The sequence below is a fragment of the Oscarella lobularis genome, chromosome 10, assembly GCF_947507565.1.
Source record: "Oscarella lobularis chromosome 10, ooOscLobu1.1, whole genome shotgun sequence".
Taxonomy (NCBI): Eukaryota; Metazoa; Porifera; class Homoscleromorpha; order Homosclerophorida; family Oscarellidae; genus Oscarella; species Oscarella lobularis.
The window spans coordinates 2,881,362-2,900,178 of record NC_089184.1 but is presented as its reverse complement, the minus strand read 5'-3'; the positions used below and the strand labels follow the sequence as shown (position 1 = coordinate 2,900,178).

General features: G+C 42.7%; 4 protein-coding genes and 2 long non-coding RNA genes across 20 annotated transcripts in view; 2 read left to right on the top strand and 4 right to left on the bottom strand.

Moving 5' to 3' along the window:
* LOC136191843 (putative cystathionine gamma-lyase 2) overlaps positions 1 to 410 on the bottom strand; it is a 2,977-nt gene extending 2,567 nt beyond the window's left edge. Inside the window, exon 1 of the mRNA XM_065980253.1 lies at positions 246 to 410. Coding sequence (XP_065836325.1) covers positions 246 to 395 — 150 coding nt within the window. The 5' untranslated portion in view covers positions 396 to 410. The remainder of the gene's footprint in view (positions 1 to 245) is intronic.
* Positions 411 to 519: 109 nt separating this feature from the next.
* On the top strand, positions 520 to 2,305 carry LOC136191844 (uncharacterized). Of its 7 annotated transcripts, XM_065980254.1 has the most exons (9): positions 520 to 706; positions 793 to 860; positions 920 to 982; positions 1,039 to 1,085; positions 1,143 to 1,171; positions 1,317 to 1,398; positions 1,449 to 1,509; positions 1,650 to 1,806; positions 1,861 to 2,305. In XM_065980254.1, the coding sequence occupies exons 1-9, from the start codon at positions 660 to 662 to the stop codon at positions 2,069 to 2,071; spliced, it is 765 nt and encodes a 254-aa protein (XP_065836326.1). In that variant the 5' UTR covers positions 520 to 659; the 3' UTR covers positions 2,072 to 2,305. The 7 variants fall into 7 exon arrangements, 2 of the variants coding, with proteins under 2 accessions (XP_065836326.1, XP_065836327.1); XM_065980255.1 differs by lacking the exon at positions 520 to 706 and having other exon boundaries at positions 725 to 860; positions 1,326 to 1,398; positions 1,861 to 2,304; XR_010671012.1 differs by lacking the exon at positions 520 to 706 and having other exon boundaries at positions 733 to 982; positions 1,132 to 1,171; positions 1,326 to 1,398; positions 1,861 to 2,197.
* LOC136191845 (uncharacterized) lies at positions 1,221 to 1,804 on the bottom strand. Its single transcript, XR_010671016.1, has 5 exons — positions 1,667 to 1,804; positions 1,565 to 1,616; positions 1,460 to 1,494; positions 1,306 to 1,409; positions 1,221 to 1,241 (listed from the first exon to the last, which is right to left on the bottom strand). It is a non-coding gene; the product is annotated as an uncharacterized lncRNA (long non-coding RNA).
* Positions 2,306 to 4,227: 1,922 nt separating the features above from the next.
* Positions 4,228 to 9,999, bottom strand: LOC136192003 (uncharacterized). 4 transcript variants are annotated; one of them, XM_065980459.1, is made up of 13 exons: positions 9,883 to 9,999; positions 8,623 to 8,704; positions 8,474 to 8,572; positions 8,080 to 8,421; positions 7,761 to 8,027; positions 7,587 to 7,708; positions 7,373 to 7,535; positions 5,625 to 5,918; positions 5,249 to 5,575; positions 4,990 to 5,196; positions 4,895 to 4,939; positions 4,439 to 4,843; positions 4,228 to 4,382 (listed from the first exon to the last, which is right to left on the bottom strand). In XM_065980459.1, exons 2-12 carry the CDS (start codon positions 8,681 to 8,683, stop codon positions 4,479 to 4,481), a joined length of 2,292 nt encoding a protein of 763 aa, XP_065836531.1. In that variant the 5' UTR covers positions 8,684 to 8,704; positions 9,883 to 9,999; the 3' UTR covers positions 4,228 to 4,382; positions 4,439 to 4,478. The 4 variants fall into 4 exon arrangements, with proteins under 4 accessions (XP_065836531.1, XP_065836530.1, XP_065836529.1 ...); XM_065980458.1 differs by lacking the exon at positions 9,883 to 9,999 and adding an exon at positions 8,813 to 9,153 and having other exon boundaries at positions 8,623 to 8,748; XM_065980457.1 differs by lacking the exon at positions 9,883 to 9,999 and adding an exon at positions 8,813 to 9,153.
* A 146-nt stretch (positions 10,000 to 10,145) lies between these two features.
* On the bottom strand, positions 10,146 to 16,040 carry LOC136191686 (putative cystathionine gamma-lyase 2). 5 transcript variants are annotated; one of them, XM_065980063.1, is made up of 21 exons: positions 15,905 to 16,040; positions 14,634 to 14,707; positions 14,496 to 14,574; positions 14,395 to 14,435; positions 14,290 to 14,324; positions 13,826 to 14,239; positions 13,635 to 13,770; positions 13,519 to 13,581; positions 13,306 to 13,452; positions 13,077 to 13,253; positions 11,758 to 11,839; positions 11,501 to 11,709; positions 11,353 to 11,451; positions 11,249 to 11,296; positions 11,128 to 11,185; positions 11,004 to 11,081; positions 10,791 to 10,943; positions 10,622 to 10,746; positions 10,507 to 10,559; positions 10,386 to 10,452; positions 10,146 to 10,325 (listed from the first exon to the last, which is right to left on the bottom strand). In XM_065980063.1, the coding sequence occupies exons 10-21, from the start codon at positions 13,224 to 13,226 to the stop codon at positions 10,230 to 10,232; spliced, it is 1,218 nt and encodes a 405-aa protein (XP_065836135.1). In that variant the 5' UTR covers positions 13,227 to 13,253; positions 13,306 to 13,452; positions 13,519 to 13,581; positions 13,635 to 13,770; positions 13,826 to 14,239; positions 14,290 to 14,324; positions 14,395 to 14,435; positions 14,496 to 14,574; positions 14,634 to 14,707; positions 15,905 to 16,040; the 3' UTR covers positions 10,146 to 10,229. The 5 variants fall into 5 exon arrangements, 4 of the variants coding, with proteins under 4 accessions (XP_065836135.1, XP_065836133.1, XP_065836136.1 ...); XM_065980061.1 differs by having other exon boundaries at positions 13,519 to 13,570; XM_065980064.1 differs by having other exon boundaries at positions 10,622 to 10,728; positions 13,519 to 13,570.
* LOC136191687 (uncharacterized) lies at positions 13,825 to 15,178 on the top strand. 2 transcript variants are annotated; one of them, XR_010670915.1, is made up of 5 exons: positions 13,825 to 14,016; positions 14,156 to 14,228; positions 14,279 to 14,339; positions 14,479 to 14,635; positions 14,691 to 15,178. It is a non-coding gene; the product is annotated as an uncharacterized lncRNA (long non-coding RNA). The 2 variants fall into 2 exon arrangements; XR_010670914.1 differs by having other exon boundaries at positions 13,981 to 14,028.
* Positions 16,041 to 18,817: the final 2,777 nt, after the last annotated feature.

Sequence of the window (18,817 nt, the reverse complement as noted above, 5' to 3'; positions counted from 1 at the left end):
CTCCTGTTGTTTGGGACCGGGCTTTAATTAAATTAATTAACGAGCGCAGCACCAAACAAAGGCTGAACCCTCGAGCCGAACCACCTGCTCCGACGACTATGTGTGTGCTAAACATTTTTAGAAGTGCTTTACGCTTCGATCGAATGTTGAACCCCGTAGAAAAGTGGTACTACGTGTTAAGGGGCGGTATTCATGTGAACGCGATGTACTGTGCGTTCCATTGCATCCCATTGTTCAGTCATTACCTGGGGGGCATCTGGAACCTCTTGCTCGAATGTATCAGAGAGAGTAATAGGCGGAACGATGGCACGAGAATTCCACTGAGAAGGGCTTTGGCTACAGTGCACCGCTTTCGTGGCAAAGCCATAGTCATCTTCTTTTGGAGGAGCGGCCATTGCACAACTGCGCTATCAGAACTAAAGATTGTTGCAAGGATCTTTAATATTATACGGATGGTCTTCTCTAATTGAGTTACCTTCCAAATGCAGATGACGGCATTGCTACTATAAATAGTATACCAAATGACAGTCAGTTCTCTCAAAATCCACACTTACCTCTAATGAAGACGCCTAGATTGCATTTGCCTATGTTCTTCCTTGTTTTCTGCTACGACTGCAGAGAGCAGAAGCTACACGTTCGAGGAGCAGCTGGTTGATGCGATGCTAATTAGAAAATTACGTGACGCCTCCTTCACACGAGTGATCTGGTATTGTTTGTAAGGGGCGTTTACCCTGCGGAGATGCCACGTCAGAGCTCCCAGTCGATTCGCTCACAATTTATTCTCACCTTTAGGTTGCGATGGTACGAGAAGGTTTGGCTAAGTCCCTTTTGTGTTGTGCACCTTTGCTGCTACGTCTGTAGTAAGCAGAATCTACTCAATCGCTGAGTAGTGATGATAATCAGGTGATGCCCCCTACAGACAAAGGGCGTCATCTGACAAAGAAATCTCAGCAACGCACAGAGCTACGGCTTTATTGCGCTCGTGAGCTTTACCTTCGATCTAAACCGAACGTGCTCTTTGCCCTACTTTTCCCAAAGAAGCCGTTGTTAGCATGGAATACGGAGTGGGGGATCTAATTGAATTAGTGAGCTTCCTATACATAAAGACACATACGAAAGGATTCTCCTCAGTCTGATCGTAGCAGCATCGCAGACGTCGGTTAGAAAAGCAGTAAGTAATTTTCAAACAGATTGATACATTGAAAAAAATTTCTCCTGATCCCCTGCATGGCCTGTAGTGCCTAAAAATTATTACGCGTGGCATGGCTCTGCTAATTAGGCTGTGTAGCTGCAGCTTTAGCTAACGCTGAATATAGCGCCTTCAGGTTGGCAAAAATGAAGTTCGCTGCAATTGGTCTTGGACTCTTCTTACTCTTCAATTTCTACAACGGATTACGCGTAAGCGCTGCCTAAAATCGAACTTTACATTTATTTATCAAGATTGGTAGGTTGAAGATACCTCTGCACAGCTATATTATACAGAGGATCATCGATCTTTCAGAGAAACAGGTAAAAGTCAATTTTTAATTTTAGCAAAATGCATTGTCGTTTCAGTTGCTCTTACACACTACGGCAAATAGAGTATTTTTGCTCACAGCATATGCGCCCATTAGAAACTTGAAAAAGATTAATTTTGCCAAAACCTTTAGAATACAACTGCTCTAACCTTCCTGCAAAAAGAGGCGACTGCCAACCTCAAGTGAGCGACGAATTGACACATTTCCATGTCGATATGAACGAAACGACTGTTCATGGAGAGATAACCGTTTTCACAAACGATTGTCCCAAAGACGAAAGCCCTTACCAGTAAACTATGTGATATAACAGCACCTAATGAATTACTTTTTTGATACACTTCAGCCTTTGCATTTGCTGGTCTGGAAAAGAGATAGATTGCAAACAGTACAATGAAAGCATCGCGCCTCACGATGACACCAGCGAGCGTGTTTTCTCCGTTTCCCATAATTACACTCGAGAAGGTATCTATTACAGCTATGCCACTGCCTTTTTCAATAACATTTCCAATTACGGAATAACACGCAAGTTTAAAATAGTTCTTCTCGTTGTCTGACAAGAATACTTAAAACCGCAAGATTCGTGCATTGTTCTGTTGCTTGGGAGATTACTCCATTGTTGTCCTAAATCAATATGATATTCTGTGTTACAGTTTCAAACTTGCATTCGAATTGCTTGTTTTCTGAATTGGTCTAGAATCTAAGGCGGTAGTAAGTAACTTTTTCTTTCGAAAGAGCTACTTAGGCTTTTTTTATTATTAATTTTACGCCACCCATCTACTGTATTAGAGTTAGCTTCGCGCGTTTATTTAGAAATCAGCATTCTAAGATTTTAGTGTCACTCAGCTAATATATGGTACGTGGTTTTTGTTCAGAAATTTCATCTATCACAATTATCAATTATTGTCTTGCGCTTAACAGTGGGGGAGGGGCATTTGACTTGAATCAATCTTTTGATCTCGTAGTAGTGCTTATTAGCTAGGTGAAGCACAATAGGTGTACTTTCTTATCTGGCAATTCCTTTACTTGAAATACTCAGCTTCCCTAAAATATTATTTGCAAGAGCATGACTAATATTAAATTTGACACGCACAAGTTGTTTGACTCTATAGGATTGCTCTAGTAATAAATATAATAAGAGGAGATATTTCTTCTTTGTTTGAAAAGCCATAAGTTATGGGTTTTTGGCGTCCCAATAACGATCATCTCTGCTTTACCATGACCTATATGGTCTATCATACCTCAAACTGAGGACGACTGCCGGACGAAGGGTCCGAAGTGGTAACCTAATAATTATACTATATGGGTAGAGTCGTTCCGCTACTTTCGGACAACATGTAGTTCGGACAGTTCTTGTGTGCGTTGAAGACGGTAGATCCAAACCGCTTTTGGCTGATCTTCTTCCTTGTTCCGTTAGAGATTACTCACCAAAGTTTCGGCTGGATCGAAAGAGCCATCGCCAGATGACACGCTATTATTCGAGCAAGGTCAGTGACGCGTACTTTCGGACACCCACATGCGATACGGACAGAGCGATTTTCTTCAAGATAATCACGAGCCAATAGGGAAAGTTATATACCGTTGGAAAGCTCTTTCTTTGCTCTTTCATCCTATATTAATTATTTAATTAATTTTTTAATTGGTAATTGAAATACAGAATTTTAAAAACTGCCGAATTTTTGGCAATTTCGGACACGGTCATGGACGTTATTTTATTGTAAAGCAAGCTCCAGAAATCTGAGAATTTGTAGCGGCCAAGCTTTCTTTGCGTTTCTCAAAAATAGCGTTTGCACAGATGGAAGGTGGCAGATAGCCAGAGAGAACAGTCTGGCCATTCACCAAACTACTTTCTGACCCTTCCTAGAGCATTTAAGAGTTACTAATGCCAGCTAACTGCATGTCTACTTGCTTTTTCTGAGTTTAGCGCCAGTGCACCTGTGCTAAACGCTATTTTCAAGAAATGCAAAGAAAGCTTGACAGCTATAAATTTTCAGTTTTTCTGAGCTTGCTTTACAAGAAAAAAACGTTATCAAATGTGTCCGAAATCGCAAAAATTCGGCAATTTTTAAAATTCTGTAATTCAATTACCAATTCAAATTTAATTAAACAATTAATATAGGATGAAAGAGCAAAGAAAGAGCTTTCCAACGGTATATAACTTTCCCTATTTGTTCGTGATTATCTTGAAGAAAATCGCTCTGTCCGTATCGCATGTGGGTGTCCGAAAGTACGTGTCACTGACCTTGCTCGAATAATAGCGTGTCATCTGGCGATGGCTCTTTCGATCCAGCGGAAACTTTAGTGAGTAATCTCTAAGAGAACAAGGAAGAAGATCAGCCAAAAGTGGTTTGGATCTACCGTCTCCAACGCACACAAGAACTGTCCGAACTACATGTTGTCCGAAAGTATCGGAACGACTCTAGCTCCAAAGAAACGCTTGGTTCCAGACGATCGCACAAGAACTGCGTTCTAGAAACGAACTCCCGCCCATGAGCCACTAAACGAGACGAATCCTACCTATTTCGCTGCAGTAACTGCCCGTTGGTGGGACAGCTTCGCCGAAAGAGGCTCAATAGATGCTTCAAAAACCGAGGAAAAAGGTTAGCAGTTATACGGGTCTTCTCTACCATAGTCCGGGTCTTCTCCAAAATGATGACCAATTCAGGAAAAGGAAACCTAAACGCATTTCAATTAATTTATCTTTTTTACTTGAACTATAACATAATCACACAACAAGTACACATAAAGATAAGGAATCCACGTGACTCTCTCATTATTTTGTATAACGACCGATAAACAAAATTTCAAGCAATTCTCCTCTAAACGCTGACCACACTGAGGAACGCAACAGGAAATCTAACATTTCAACTACAAGAACTTCAGGTAAGAAAAAGGGCTTATCGGATTTTTCTGCTACCTGTTACCTGATTATATAGAGTGGAATGAAAACTCGCGTCTGGTTTGCTAATCACGAGTTTCTTCTGTCTCTCCCTCGCTATAGAGAGAAGTAGTGGTCCATCTAATGTTGTCTTTCTGGTTTGGAGAAGAATTTTCAACGTCTTCATAAACGGGTTCGGCTATCTTTTCTTGGCCACGAACGGCATTATCCGAAACATTCTGCCCACTTTTACTCGATTTCATATTGGCTTCCGCAATCACTGGTCTGGCCAAACATGCGTTTGCAGGTTTGTCAGCTTTGGCTTGAGGTGATAGACAAAAAGAAAATTTTTCCTTCTTTAAAATCACCACAATGACGAATGCAACAGCACCGATAACAACTAGCGTTGTTACAAACGTCACACCAGAAGCCGCTCCTGCTGAGAGTCCCTCTTAAGCAGAAACTATTACAACTCAATGAAAAAAAAATTATTCGAAGCTACCGGCTTCTGGATCTAGACGTCTTGTAGATGCTTCCGCTGGTAAATCTAAAAGTAGACAATGTAACCATGCCTCTGGATGCTCTACGTGTACTTGCCTGTAACTGAGCTGCAGTTTTGCTGACTAGAACAATCTTCGACCGAGTTTCGACCACCGTAACAATGATAACGAAAGGAGTTTCCATAAAAACACTTTCTGTGCCGTAAACGAAAACCTGAATTTTTGCCACAAATCTCACTGCATTTGGTTGAAGATGACCAGAGAGACCAAAAGTATTCGTAAGATCTCATGTGCGATGGAAGACCTATATCGATGTGCACAGTGAATATCTCCGCACACCTTATACTGACACTTACGTATAAAAGCAGATGTATTTTTGGCCTGATCGGAGTATGTCGCTTTGGCTTGGCAAGTGAAGTTTGCTCCAAAATCTCCTCGCCTATTGTAATGGTTGAATCTATCCACAATAATTTTCGTCAAGTTTTGAAAATTCAAATAAGATTTTCTTTCGTAGTTATAAACAGCGTGTGAAAGTCCTGTATTATTCATTTCGACGCCATTCAGAAACCAGGTGAAAGACCAACTAGGATTTGTCAGTCGTTCAGTGCACACTAAAAGAAGAGATTTTCCGGGATGAAAAGGGTAGATTTGCGTCGAAGGAGACATGATTGGACGAGGAAATGCTAAAAGATACCGTTACCTAAGAAAATCTATGTTTACCTACACACCGACCTTTTACGTCAATGGCTTGAAAAAGAAATGTTACAAAATATTTACGGTTTTCCGCAATGACCTCAATCTCAAACTTGTACACTCCAGAGTCGCTAACTGTTGCGTTCTCAAATGCCACTCTCTGATAATTGCTAAATTCCGCGTTTTGATATTTCAAGCCACCAATTCTACGGCCATCTTTGAACATTTTTTGAATATTGAGAGTAGCTCGACAGCAAAAGTCAAATACAAAAGCATATGACGAATTAGCGCTAACCAAAAAACTGCGGCGAACTTGCACGGGAATCTCAAAGCCTATAAAAGTGACAAAATGCAGGTCAAATTGAAAGGTATTTACCTAGAGTCCCGTATCAATAGTCGGACAACATCAAATCCCGGACAGCTTCACGCGTTCCCTGCTTGACAGGGCCAACCGCGCGTCAGTTATTTTGGAAGCTTAGGTGATTAGCATCTCTGGCACACAGCAGTTGCGGAGCGATCAAGTCGCACATAAGAGCAAGAGAGGTTTGTTTGTTTTTTTTCGGGTAATCTAATCTCGGACGGACATCATCATATCCGGACAACGCGATTTTCTCGTCAACCGTACACTTTGAGAGCAAAAGCCGCATATCGATCGAGAGCTCTATCGTTCCTCTATCTAATGCCGTTTAGAGTACGCCGATCCAACCTGCGGTCGCTGAGAAAATCGAGTTTGAAAAGAGGCACTTCTGTATCAAAAGTCGGACACCCTTTTTTATTCTAAACCGGATTCTCTTCGACAAGCGCATGTAAGCCAAACACGTTGAGAAAACCAACGTCTAGAGTAAGATGAAACACGCAAAAGTAGCCGCATGAGAGTAGTTTTTGTGCAAAAATTGAGCAAAAGTACTCTCATTCGGCTAACCAACTTAGTTTCTTTCATCGCGAGACACCAATCCGAGCTCTTCGGGGGTTCTTAACAATATTTTCTGCTTGCTTGTGCCATTTTTAGCGTTTTTTTCAATTTTCAATTTCAATTTTTGAAAATGAGAAAACCCGCTAAAATGTGTCTAAGCGACCAGAAATCCTTGTCAAAAACTGCAAAGAGCCTTGACAAGATTTTCTGCTTGCTTGTGCCATTTTTAGCGTTTTTTTTCAATTTTCAATTCAATTTTAGAAAATGAGAAAACCTGCTCAAATGTGTCTAAGCGACCAGAAATACTTGTTAAAAACTGCGAAGAGCCTTAATCGATGCTATGCGATCTACGAAAGTGAGTTAGAAGCTAAGTCTATAATTTTAGCCACTTTTGCTCGTTTTATGTTAATACGGCCGTTAGTATCTTCATACAATTCCACTTACATGCGCTTGTCGAAGAGAATCCGGTTTAGAAGAAAAAAGGGTGTCCGACTTTTGATACAGAAGTGCCTCTTTTCAAACTCGATTTTATCAGCGACCGCAGGTCGGATCGGCGTACTCTAAACGGCATTAGATAGAGGAACGATAGAGCTCTCGATCGATATGCGGCTTTTGCTCTCAAAGTGTACGGTTGACGAGAAAATCGCGTTGTCCGGATATGATGATGTCCGTCCGAGATTAGATTACCCGAAAAAAAAAAAACAAACCTCTCTTGCTCTTATGTGCGACTTGATCGCTCCGCAACTGCTGTATGCCAGAGATGCTAATCACCTAAGCTTCCAAAATAACTGACGCGCGGTTGGCCCTGTCAAGCAGGGAACGCGTGAAGCTGTCCGGGATTTGATGTTGTCCGACTATTGATACGGGACTCTACCTGAAGCATTCCTTCCGGAAAAAACAGCCGGCAGAGACTCCACTTCTCCAACAGAATTATTCGCGTAGCAGCTGAACTCACCAAACCTTTCAGTGCGGACACGAACTCTAATCCATCGATTTGCGCTTGACAGGTAGGAAGGATTTTTAATAAAGTTCCCATTCTACATAGATCAAGTGAGTGAGGAATATGCGAAGAGAAACTACAACCCCGCCTTTTTCCAGTGAATCTCCGGCTCTGGAATTCCATACGCCTCACATCGAAAGTAGACGAACTGACGAGGAAGGAAAACATCTAAAACAGCATCAACGGGTGCATGAGTGATCCTAGGAGGAACTACAAAATGAAAATGTTATCTTTGACTGAATGTACATATAAGAGCAAATACCTTCAACTGCCACAAAGAATTGGTGTGTAACTGATCCTAAATAGTTTTCAGCTATGCAATCGTACATCCCAGAATCAGTCGTCTCGTTGGCACTTTGAATAAGAAGTTCCCCGTTCTCACTGCCATGAGGCAGAATGACGTTTCTACCGTCTTTTTCCCACCGAACAATAGGCTGCGGAGAGCCAGTCGATAAACAGGCAAGAGACACCGTTTCACCCTTCAAAATCGTCGTATCATTTGGCGTGGAAATAAATACAGGTTCTACTCCTAAAACAAAGTCTTCTACGTATGGAGATATCAATTATAAGCAGAAACATACCTGGGAATACTTGGTACTCCAACACAAAGCTTCTTTGAGACGAGACGTGTAAACCAGAGAAAAATCGTATCACAACGGACGAGTCCACTTTGATAACGTCTCCGTCTTCAACATCTTTTCGATGAAGGTGTGTGACGGTCAAATTCTGAGTGCGATCTGTAATCCTTAGAGAATCGCTTATTGATCCATTCAAATTGATGTGAACTATTCTGAGCAGGATAACAGATGGGGACAACGAAGGGTCAAACGTCCAAGTACAGTTTCTGTTACTGACGTAATTCTCAGGAAAGCCGGGCGAAGTCAGATAACCTGCTGCTGCCTTAAGGACATCCCCACAAGGCGCTATGTAGAGATAAATCAGAGTCTGTGTCACGGTCTTTCAGACTGTACAAACCTGCGCTAGAGCATCGAAGACCGGTCCATCCTGAAGGACAAACACAGTGAGAACAATCGGATGAAGAGTAACCGCCATTGAAGCAAACTAAAGAGCACCCTACAGAGAAATTGCCTTTAATATCTTTCCTACACACTGGTCAACGAGACCTTGAGCAGGTAAGAAAGTCGTTAGAAAAAATGCCCACCACGGCAAAGCCAAAGTGAACATTGGCACACTGCGTCAATCGTCCTAGAGTCCAGGAATTATACATAGGCCTTATATACGTAAGTTAACTAGTGACAGAGATCGATATCAAGCGTCCGGCGACTAGATACCGTACAAATGAGATGATCTCACCCTTCTGCTGCTCGCTGCGGTCCAAAACAAGAGAGCAGGTCTGCGGTGTTTATACAGAGTTCAGCCGGTTTAACCGGTCTAGCCAAGGGTTATAAGGGCGTGGCGCAGATAGTCGCGTGAGTATATAAACAAGCGCGCGCCTACGCGTTTACTGTCATGGACGTGGCTGAGCTCAAGTCTCGAGCTCATCCACGTCGACAACAGTTGCCGTCATTCTATAGATAGACGGCCTCAACAGTTGCCGTCATCCAAAAGATGTGTTTCCAATATCCTATATAGTTCAAAGACCGATCGACAGCGTCAATAGCTGCAGTCATCCTATAGGTCGACGGCATCAACAATTGCCGTCATTCTATATAGGTGGACGGCGCTAACAGTTGCTGTAGTTCTATAGAGTGCAAAATATTTACAGTTTCCTATGTATCGCCTTAGAGTCGTGTTTTTTACTACTCATGGCTCACTTTAGGCATGCATTCTCAATGACTACCATTGAATCGAACTCGGAGCAAGGTAGCCTGATAATGCCATTTCCCAATTTGGCGAGCCAAGTAGAATGCTTATCAGCGCATGACGGTGAGAAGAAAAAACGGGTTACAGTCCGAATCGACCGTGTACAACAGAGAAAAAGCTGCTCCAGCAGTAAAATTGAAAAAATATTGTCTCCGAGGAAAAAGGACCAATGGCAGACGTGCCTTCGCTCCCCATGACCAAACACACAAACAGACAAAAGCCCTTACGTCGAAAGAGCGTCATATGTCCGAAAGCATGCAAATATTATGGTATATCTCTAAGAGAACCGACCTATATCCATTTTAAAACATGAAAATTAAATAATATAGGTGAATACAATTTTTTAGACAATAAGGACGTCTATATATTTTGCTTGGCATCACGTGTGTTGCGCAAACCCTCTTAATAAATTATAGAGGTCTAATTTCAGGACCAAACGAGAACCCGCTTTACTTAGTGGCAGCTGTCCTAAACCCGAAATCCTATCGTCGTCGCATAGCGAGAGTGCAAACAATGGCAAAAGACATGGCATGTCTACGCAAGGGGGAACCGGTGCGAACCTGAGGTGTCTTCACTTCATCCCGGAGTGCACTTCATCCCGGAGTGGAGCATTAATATCCTGCCCTTCGGAATCGCTGCTAGAGTATGCTCTTAGAGAGGAATATCGCCGAACGTTTGCTTCGTATCACGTGGAACAGGATACCCGGATTAAAACCCAATACCAATGTATCGTGGGTATGCTGTCAAATTTTTGTATACCGGTTTATGTTTTATGCATAGATTTAGCATGGCGAATTTATAACACAAAATGCTGATATGGAAATACGGATTGACGGACGTTTCTATTGTAAAATTGACTAAGCTGCAAGCCCGTTCTCTGAGACAGACTATAACAAAGTTTCTATCTTCAAGATTTGTTTTTCGCTTCTCGAATTGCACCAAAAGCTTGTTCAAGGTCATTAATAAGATCTTGCTGTGTTTCAATTCCAAGAGAAAGTCTAATCTGCAAGAAATGAATTATTTACAACTTCACCTCTTTGTCAACACAGAGCACAAATCTTACCAAAGTTTCAGTTAGGTTTGCTTGCTCTTTAAGTTTTTTTGAAACGCGTCTTTTAGACATGACGGCTCTATTAATTATTTCTGATTTATTTAAGGCACTCATCAATAGCTCGGCGTCTTACGAGATTTCAACCAAGCTGTTGACGCCACCCAAACTGATTGCAACCTTGAACAGCTAAAGACGGGGCGCTACCTGCTTCTTTTCTCTATTAATTAAGTTAGAAAAGCAACTTTTACCTTTAGATGCATAAGGAAATCAGAAGCATCTGAATGTCCTCCAAAAAGAGCGAATGCCACCATGCCGCTATAACCACCGGTCATTTGCTTTTTTGCGATGTCGTGGCCTGGATCATTTTCCAAACCTACGATTCAAAATTAATAAGAAATCAGGAAGTTGATTTCAAACCTGGGTAACTGACAAAATCGACTTCCGGCTGCTTTTGCAAATATAGCGCTATAGCTTGAGCGTTACTCATCTGTTTATCCATTCGCAGAGGAAGCGTTTTGATCCCCCTAGTTGCCATGTAGCAGTTAAAAGGTGACGGAATTGCACCGCCATCTAGTTGAGCAAAGAAATGAGAAATGTTAATTATTGTGCGTTTCTTAGCGACAATCCTACAGCTCTGATAATATTTCAATTTTTCGTGAAGAGCGACGTCGTCTACGACAACAGCTCCGATGATACCATCAAAATGACCTAGAAAAATCTATTATAAATTTTTTGTTGCTTTGATAGCTTTTACCCGCCATATACTTGGAAACAGAGTGAACAATGATATCGACGCCAAGTGTCAGTGGCAGCTACCAAAAACAACAAGCTAGACGTTCCTAAGCTTACGATGTTACCTTCTTGTTTAAACCTACTTGGCAATACGGAGTGGCAAAAGTGTTATCAGCAACACAGAGTATGTTCTTAAAACCAACCGGATTTATTCATAACCAGAAACCATCTGGAATGCATGGCTTACTATTCCCTTGCTTTGAGCATATGCAGTTACGACGTCAGTTACGGCTTTGATGTCAGTAATTTTCAAGGCAGGATTAGAGGGAGTTTCGATCCAAACCATCTGTTGTATATCTTTTAGGTTTTGCAAACGTTCGCTCTACCCACTCTACTTTAGTTGTAGGCTTGAGAGACGGAAGAACATTATCAACATTCGTCATGTCAATAAAATCAACTTGAATTCCTTTCGGAATTAAAATATCTGATAGGTACAGAACTGTTCCGCTGTAAGCATCTTGAGTGCAAACGACGTGGTCGCCAGGAGTAAGAAAGGCATTTCCTACAATGTTGATGGCAGCTTGACCTGAGCCAAGTGCTACGCCTTCGAGAAAAATTGATTGATCATTTTTGAGGAGAATATGTCGCTTACAGAATTTTGCGCCTTCGAGTGCGGCGATAACATTTTCAAGTATTAGACGAGTTGGATTGTTCATGCGGGAGTACTCAAACTCCTATTTAATTAATTATAAGGACTTTATAGGAAGCCAGTCGCTAATGTGCTTAGGAAACCGTGTACAGTTTTAGTTATGCAATACTGCAACCCGAGCTGTTGCTCAAAAGCTGCCGGGTGCGATCTGAAATGGTAGTATGGGGTAGAACTTGCTTAATTAGCAAACGCCTTAAATTGAGACTCGACAATTTTGGGGAACCCAGAAATGCAGTGGCAATGCACGCGATAAGATTTTGCAAGCTTGTCACCGGCAATTCACACGCTTACTTCAAATAATGGAAACCGGTGACGCAAAAAACATCAGTTTGGGAAAGTTAAATAATCGAGTCGCGGTTACATAACCGAGTGTTTACAGTACTGATAGGCTCGTCTCCAGACCCTACAGTGTGCTGTTCCACCGCACAACGACGGGAAGGGAGAAGAGCAAGTCTACAACCCTTTCGCAGGTGCAGCCCAGTGAATCACATTAGAGTACCTTACTGACGTTCGTTCACCAATCTAGAGATCGTTTATGTTTGTTTATAATATATTAGCGTGAGAGTGAGTAGGGCAGATTTGAGTAACAGCCAATCACGAGCGAGTGCACAAGAATCTGTAGAGACACCGGTGATTGGCAGGAAAGGTGCAATTATCACCGCTTCCATAACGCCGTAATTAGGTAGAATTGCGAGCGAGCGTCGTCCATCTACGGTGGTCATGTCGAACGCCCCGAACCGTCTTCGCCTGCTCCAAACGCCACTCAAGGAACTTCCCCAGGCCCCTTTTTCAGCGAGAAACGCCTGCGCTGAGCGACGGGAGTCGGCGAAGCGCCGCTGGAAGACGGTTCGGGACGGCCGCACATCGATTCAGGCTGACTACCGTGACGCTCGCGATCTTAACGGAATTACGGCCTTTTAGCCAATCACCTGCGAGCCCGGTTCCTGTAAAGTTGCTGGGGATTGGCTGTTACTACAATCTGAAACCTAATCCTAACTCACCCGTTGTGACTCAATCCTGTTGCTTGGGACCGGACACAACGAGCGCGACACCAAACACAGGCTGGACCCTCGAGCCCAACTCGGAACCCCCCTGCTCTAACGCCCATGTAATAAACATCTTAAGTAGAGCTTACGTTTCAATCGAATGTTCAACCTCGTAGAAAAGTGGTACGTGTTAGGCGAGGCAGTATAAAGTCATGTGAACGCGAGGAAGGATGAGTCTACTATACGTTCTATTGCATCCCATTGTTCAGTCATTACCTGGGGGACGTCTGGAACGTCTTGCTCAAATGTATCAGAGAGAGTAATAGGCGGAACGATGGCACGAGAATTCCACTGAGAAGGGCTTTGGCTACAGTGCACCGCTTTCGTGGCAAAGCCGTAGTCATCTTCTTTTGGAGGAGCGGCCATTGCACAACTGCGTTATCAGAACTGAAGCTTGTTCCGCATTTTTTAGTATTATACGGTAGGTTTTTTCTAATTGAGTTACCTTCCAAATGCAGATGACGGCATTAGTTGTTATAAATAGTGTACCAAATGACAGTCAGTTCTCTCAAAATCTACACTTACCTCTAACGGAAGACGCCCAGATTACCTTTGTCTAAGTTTCTTCTGTGTAACCCACGTTCTGCTACGACTGCAGAGAGCAGAAGCAACACGTTCTAGGTGAAGCTTGTTGATGCGATGCTAAATAGATAATTACGTGACGCCTCCTTCACACAATGACCTTCTATTGTTTGTAAAGGAAGTTTACCCTGCCAAGATACTACGTAAGACTAATACCAGCTGCCAGTCGATTTGCTCGCAATTTATACTCACCTTTACGTGGCGATGGTACGAGAGCGTTCGGCTATAAGCCGCGTTTGGTTGTGTACCTTTGCTGCTACGTCTCTAGGAAGCAGAAGGTACTCATCGCAGAGCAGCTGAATGATATGCGATGATAATCAGGTGTGGCCTACAGACAAAGGGCGTCATCCGACATAGAAAATCTCAGCAACGCAAAGAGCTACATCTTTGTTGCACTGGCGAGCTTCACCTTCTATCTAAACTGCAAGTTTTTTTTGTCCTTTCTTTGCCCGAAAGAAGCCGTTGTTAGCAGGGAATGTCGACTGGAAGAGCTAATTGAATTAGTTAGCTTCCTATACATGAAGACATAATATAAAGGACTTTCCTCAGTCTGATCGTAGCAGCAGTGACGCCGGTTAGAAACTCAGTACGTAATTTTTTACCAGATTGAAACGTTGGAAAACATTTCTCCTGATCCCCTGGCCTGCAGAAACTAAATATTATTACGCGTGTTGCATGGTTCTGCTATGTAACGCTAAATATAGCCTGTTCAGGTTGGCAAACATGAAGTTCGCTGCAATTGGTCTTGGACTCTTCTTACTCTTCAATTTCTACAACGGATTACGCGTAAGCGCTGCCTAAAATCGAACTTTACATTTATTTATCAAGATTGGTAGGTTGAAGATACCTCTGCACAGCTAGTTTATACAGAGGATCATCGATCTTTCAGAGAAACAGGTAAAAGTCAATTTTTAATTTTAGCGAAATGCATCGTTGTTTCAGTTGCTCTTACCCACTGCGGCAAATAGAGTATTTTGCTCACAGCATATGTGCCTATTAGAAACTTGAAAAAGATTAATTTTGCCAAAACCTTTAGAATACAACTGTTCTAACCTTCCTGCAAAAAGAGGCGACTGCCAACCTCAAGTGAGCGACGAATTGACACATTTCCATGTCGATATGAACGGAACGACTGTTTATGGAGAGATAACCGTTTTTACAAACGATTGTCCCAAAGACGAAAGCCCTTACCAGTAAACTAAGTGATATAACAGCACCTAATGAATTACTTTTCTTGATACACTTCAGCCTTTGCATTTGCTGGTCTGGAAAAGAGATAGACTGCCAACAGTACAATGGCAGCTTCGCGCCTGACGACGACAGCGAGCGTGTTTTCCCCGTTTCCCATAATTACACTCGAGAAGGTATCTATTACAGCTATGCTACTGCCTTTTTCAATAATATTTCCAATTACGGAATAACACGCAAGTTTAAAATAGTTCTTCTTGTTGTCTGACGAGAATACTTAAAACCGCAAGATTCGTGCATTGTTCTGTGGCTTGGGAGATTACTCCATTGTTATCCTAAATCAATATGATATTCTGTGTTACAGTCTCAAACTTGCATTCGAATTGCTTGTTTTCTGAATTGGTCTAGAATCTAAAGCGGTAGTAAGCAACTTTTTCTTCCGAAAGATCTACTTAGGCTTTTTTTATTATTAATTTTACGCCAGCCATCTACTGTATTAGAGTTAGCTTCGCGCGTTTATTTAGAAATCAGCATTCTAAGGTTTTAGTGTCACTCATCTAATATATAGTACGTGGTTTTTGTTCAGAAATTTCATCTATCGCAATTATCAATTATTGTTTTGCGCTTAACAGCGGGGGAGAGGCATTTGACCTGAATCAATCTTTTGATCTCGTAGTAGTGCTTATTAGCTAGGTGAAGCACAATAGGTGTACTTTCTTATCTGGCAATTCCTTTACTTGAAAAACTCAGCTTCCCTAAAAAATTATTTGCAAGAGCATGACTAATATTAAATTTGACACGCACAAGTTGTTTGACTCTATAGGGTTGTTCTACTAATAAATATAATAAGAGGAGATATTTCTTCTTTATTTGAAAATCGATAAGTTATGGCTTTTTGGCGTCCCAATAACGATCATCTCTGCTTTACCATGACCTATATGGTCTATCAGACCTCAAACTGAGGACGACTGCCGGACGAAGGGTCCGAAGTGGTAACCTAATAATTATACTATATGGGTACAAGTTAGAGATTACAGCGTTAGAGAGTTCCTTGGAAGAAGAGAGGAACTGCTAACTCTTCGGAAAAGTGTGAGCATAGCGAGCTGGGCTCACGCTAGAACCAGTTAGAACCGTACGTGCTAGAACAATTCGATGCACGCATGCAGAGCTATCGAATAAGATCCTTCGAATAAAGGCATATGAGCATATGCCATTGCTGTTCTAGTCGATATCGCAAAGGTAATCGTCCATTTCATTTGGCGAGTCTTACGTACGTCTTATCCGGGACGCGCCCAAAGAGAATCTCGCTCCAATCCGGTTAAATCCGAGCAATCCAAATTTCAAATGCGTTCGGATCAATGCAAATGTTTCCACACAGTGTCTTCCACAGCATTCTTTCTTCAAACTTTGTCGCCGTAGAGAGATCTTAGCAGGGTAACGCACGTTAAACAGCTCTTAGGGACTAGGAAACCGAGTCGAGCAGCTCCCTTACGTTCACCCAAGACGAAAAAAGCGGCGGAGAAACGCCTTTCTTTGCTTATAGATTGATCGGAGTCAAGACTGTGTATCTATAGCTAGGTAGCCTCGAAAGCCAGGCCATACGCGTCGAAAGCCAGGTCATACGCGAAGTGATCTGTCGCCACATCTACCAAGTAACTCACGTAGCGTCTGACTTTGCAGGCTAGTGCGTCTACAAATCGATCATGCATCTTGTTGATCATTTGAGAAATCGACACAGCTGGCTGTGTATACCTCAATTTTGCGGCGTGTTTTTGAAGAGTTAAGCAAAGAAGCTTTTCCTTATTTGCTGGCGTCTCTCAAGTGGTTCTTTTTACTTTGAAGCCCAAATTGTCCTCACAATGTGCTGCAAGGCATTCGATCTACTTTGGCTTGCCAAATTGGGGAATGGCATCGTACCCGAATCAAATGAAGACCAGAAGAAAATTTAAGGCTACGAGTCCGACTCAGTGGTAGTCATTGAGCATAAAGGAACACTTCCCTAAGGCAGTACACAGTAACTTGATAATGCACACAGTTCACATCAACTTGACTATACCTTGTCACCAGTGAAAGGGCAGGGGGACCAGGCTACAATATGACAAGATTTACTGTACGTCATAACTTGTTTTGTTTACCAGCCTTCTTCGATAAGAGCTATGAAGCGGTCAAAGCGCCCCAGTGATAAAACGGATCGCTGTCGCGCACATCGTTGCCAATCCCGTAGACTGAATTATAATTTTCATGTACGTGATTGTGCTCGAGCCATTCCTTCATGAGCAGACTACTTGACTGCGCGCACAGCGCTCTACGCGCCTCATCAGCAATAGGCATTCCAGCGTACTCCTGCAGAGCCCAGTCAGTAAACATACTGAACCATGGGGGCCCCATATGCGACCTCTTCAGTACAAGTTATCGTCGAACGCTGCGTCGTTTCGAGCAATTGAAGAAATAGCGTAGACACACGATGCAGGTGGTTAAACACAAAGCAATCTTTGTTGGTTGTAATTGGACGATTTCGCTTCCTGGCGGCAGTTGTCACTAGCACACGACATATGATCTTTCAGAATTCCACCAGAGCTCGAGCTGCGCTGTCCTTCCGTTTACGTGATCTTTTTTGCAGTAGCCTTGCATGAAACTATTGCTCGTGTCGTTCCACGTGGTCGCCGTGGTAACGTGATTGTCTTTGTTGGAATCCCTATAGAATTAAGAGATTTAGGGGAACGAGATTGGGAGCGGTAGAACATGGAAAGATCATGCATTGCTTCGTAGCGCCTGAATACGTATCCTTCCTCTGCTTGATCGTTGCTGCACCGCGCCGAGCCGCATAGGCATGAATCATTTCGTCGACTGAGATCGCCGACTTGAATGAGACTTGCCAAAGAGTCGGTTGCTTCGACTTTTGTCTAAAACGCAGAATTCGTTTTCATTATTCAAATGATTGGTCAACATCGTTCCTACTTGTTCCGTAGTGGGTATGTGGACGAGCATAGGATAGAAGACCGTCTGCGATAGTCTGGGGTAGAAGTCTTCGTTTGTGCTAATTTTATTTTGGAAGATTCCCGCAGAGGCGTTTCAGAGATGTTTAGCAAATTATTAAATTCACTCATTTGGTTTTTGTCTTTCTTGAAAAAGAGTGACGTCGCTATCGAGCCCCAGAAGTTTCTCAAATGCTGGGTTTCCATAACAAACATTGCTGCCTGACCAACATTCTCGTTTAGTTTCTCTTCCAGTTCTGTCACATGAACGCGATCCTATTCTGTCGCAGCTGGGCTTGAATGGCCGCTGCTGAAAATTAAATTTCACGTTAACTTCAAGTTTTTCTGTTTCAGAATTAATTACGTATCCATTTCTTCAGACGCATTCGTAAGATGTCGTTGAATAGGTACCTACATTCAGACTTTTGTTACTTATTTGCGTTTATTTCATTAGACGCTCTCCTACCTAAGCTGTTCCTTCGATCCTGAAATTTTGCACCATGATAGGTACGTCGGTCGCCAATACTGCGCACCTGCTGAAAGGTCACAAATCTGCAATGTACTATATCACATCACGCACTCTTTGAGAACCCTCGGCCCGTGCGACGAATTGACAAAAGTTGCACCTATCGTGTTGCAAAAATTCAGGGAGATTGGACGTTCGGCTAAGCCAGGAGAGCGTTCTCGGAAGTAGGCAATTAGCCCATCATAGGTGGGAGTAAAAAAGGCGCTGGAACGAAGCCAAGACCTCCTTTTTTTTATCCATTTTTGCATTAGCAAGGCAACTATATTGCGCAGACTCTAAGATCAAGAAATAATGTCATTCAAAAGCTTCTTCGTTTTGAAGAAATCAGGGTTTTTTGGTTTCACTAACGCGCGTCAAGACCCCCAGCGACGTCATTGGAACGTCACATGCACTATTCCTATTGTCGAATCATAGATAAAGGAGTGGTTGAATCATAGCGAGTGTGCACACGATGAGCAAAGACAAGGAACGCCTACGCAAGAGAAACCTTCGCTTTGTTGATCGCGTGAGATGGGGTACCCGGATAATAATCTTGTGACCTAACTGAGTAGGGGAGGGGTTTCCAATTATGGACAGTCCCGGAAGGTCCCCTTGTTTGTTCGAGCACTACGCTATAAGTATCCCACCGTTCGAGCTCTCCCATACCTCATCTTAGAGCTAAAGGAAAGACGGTAGGAGTTTCGGGT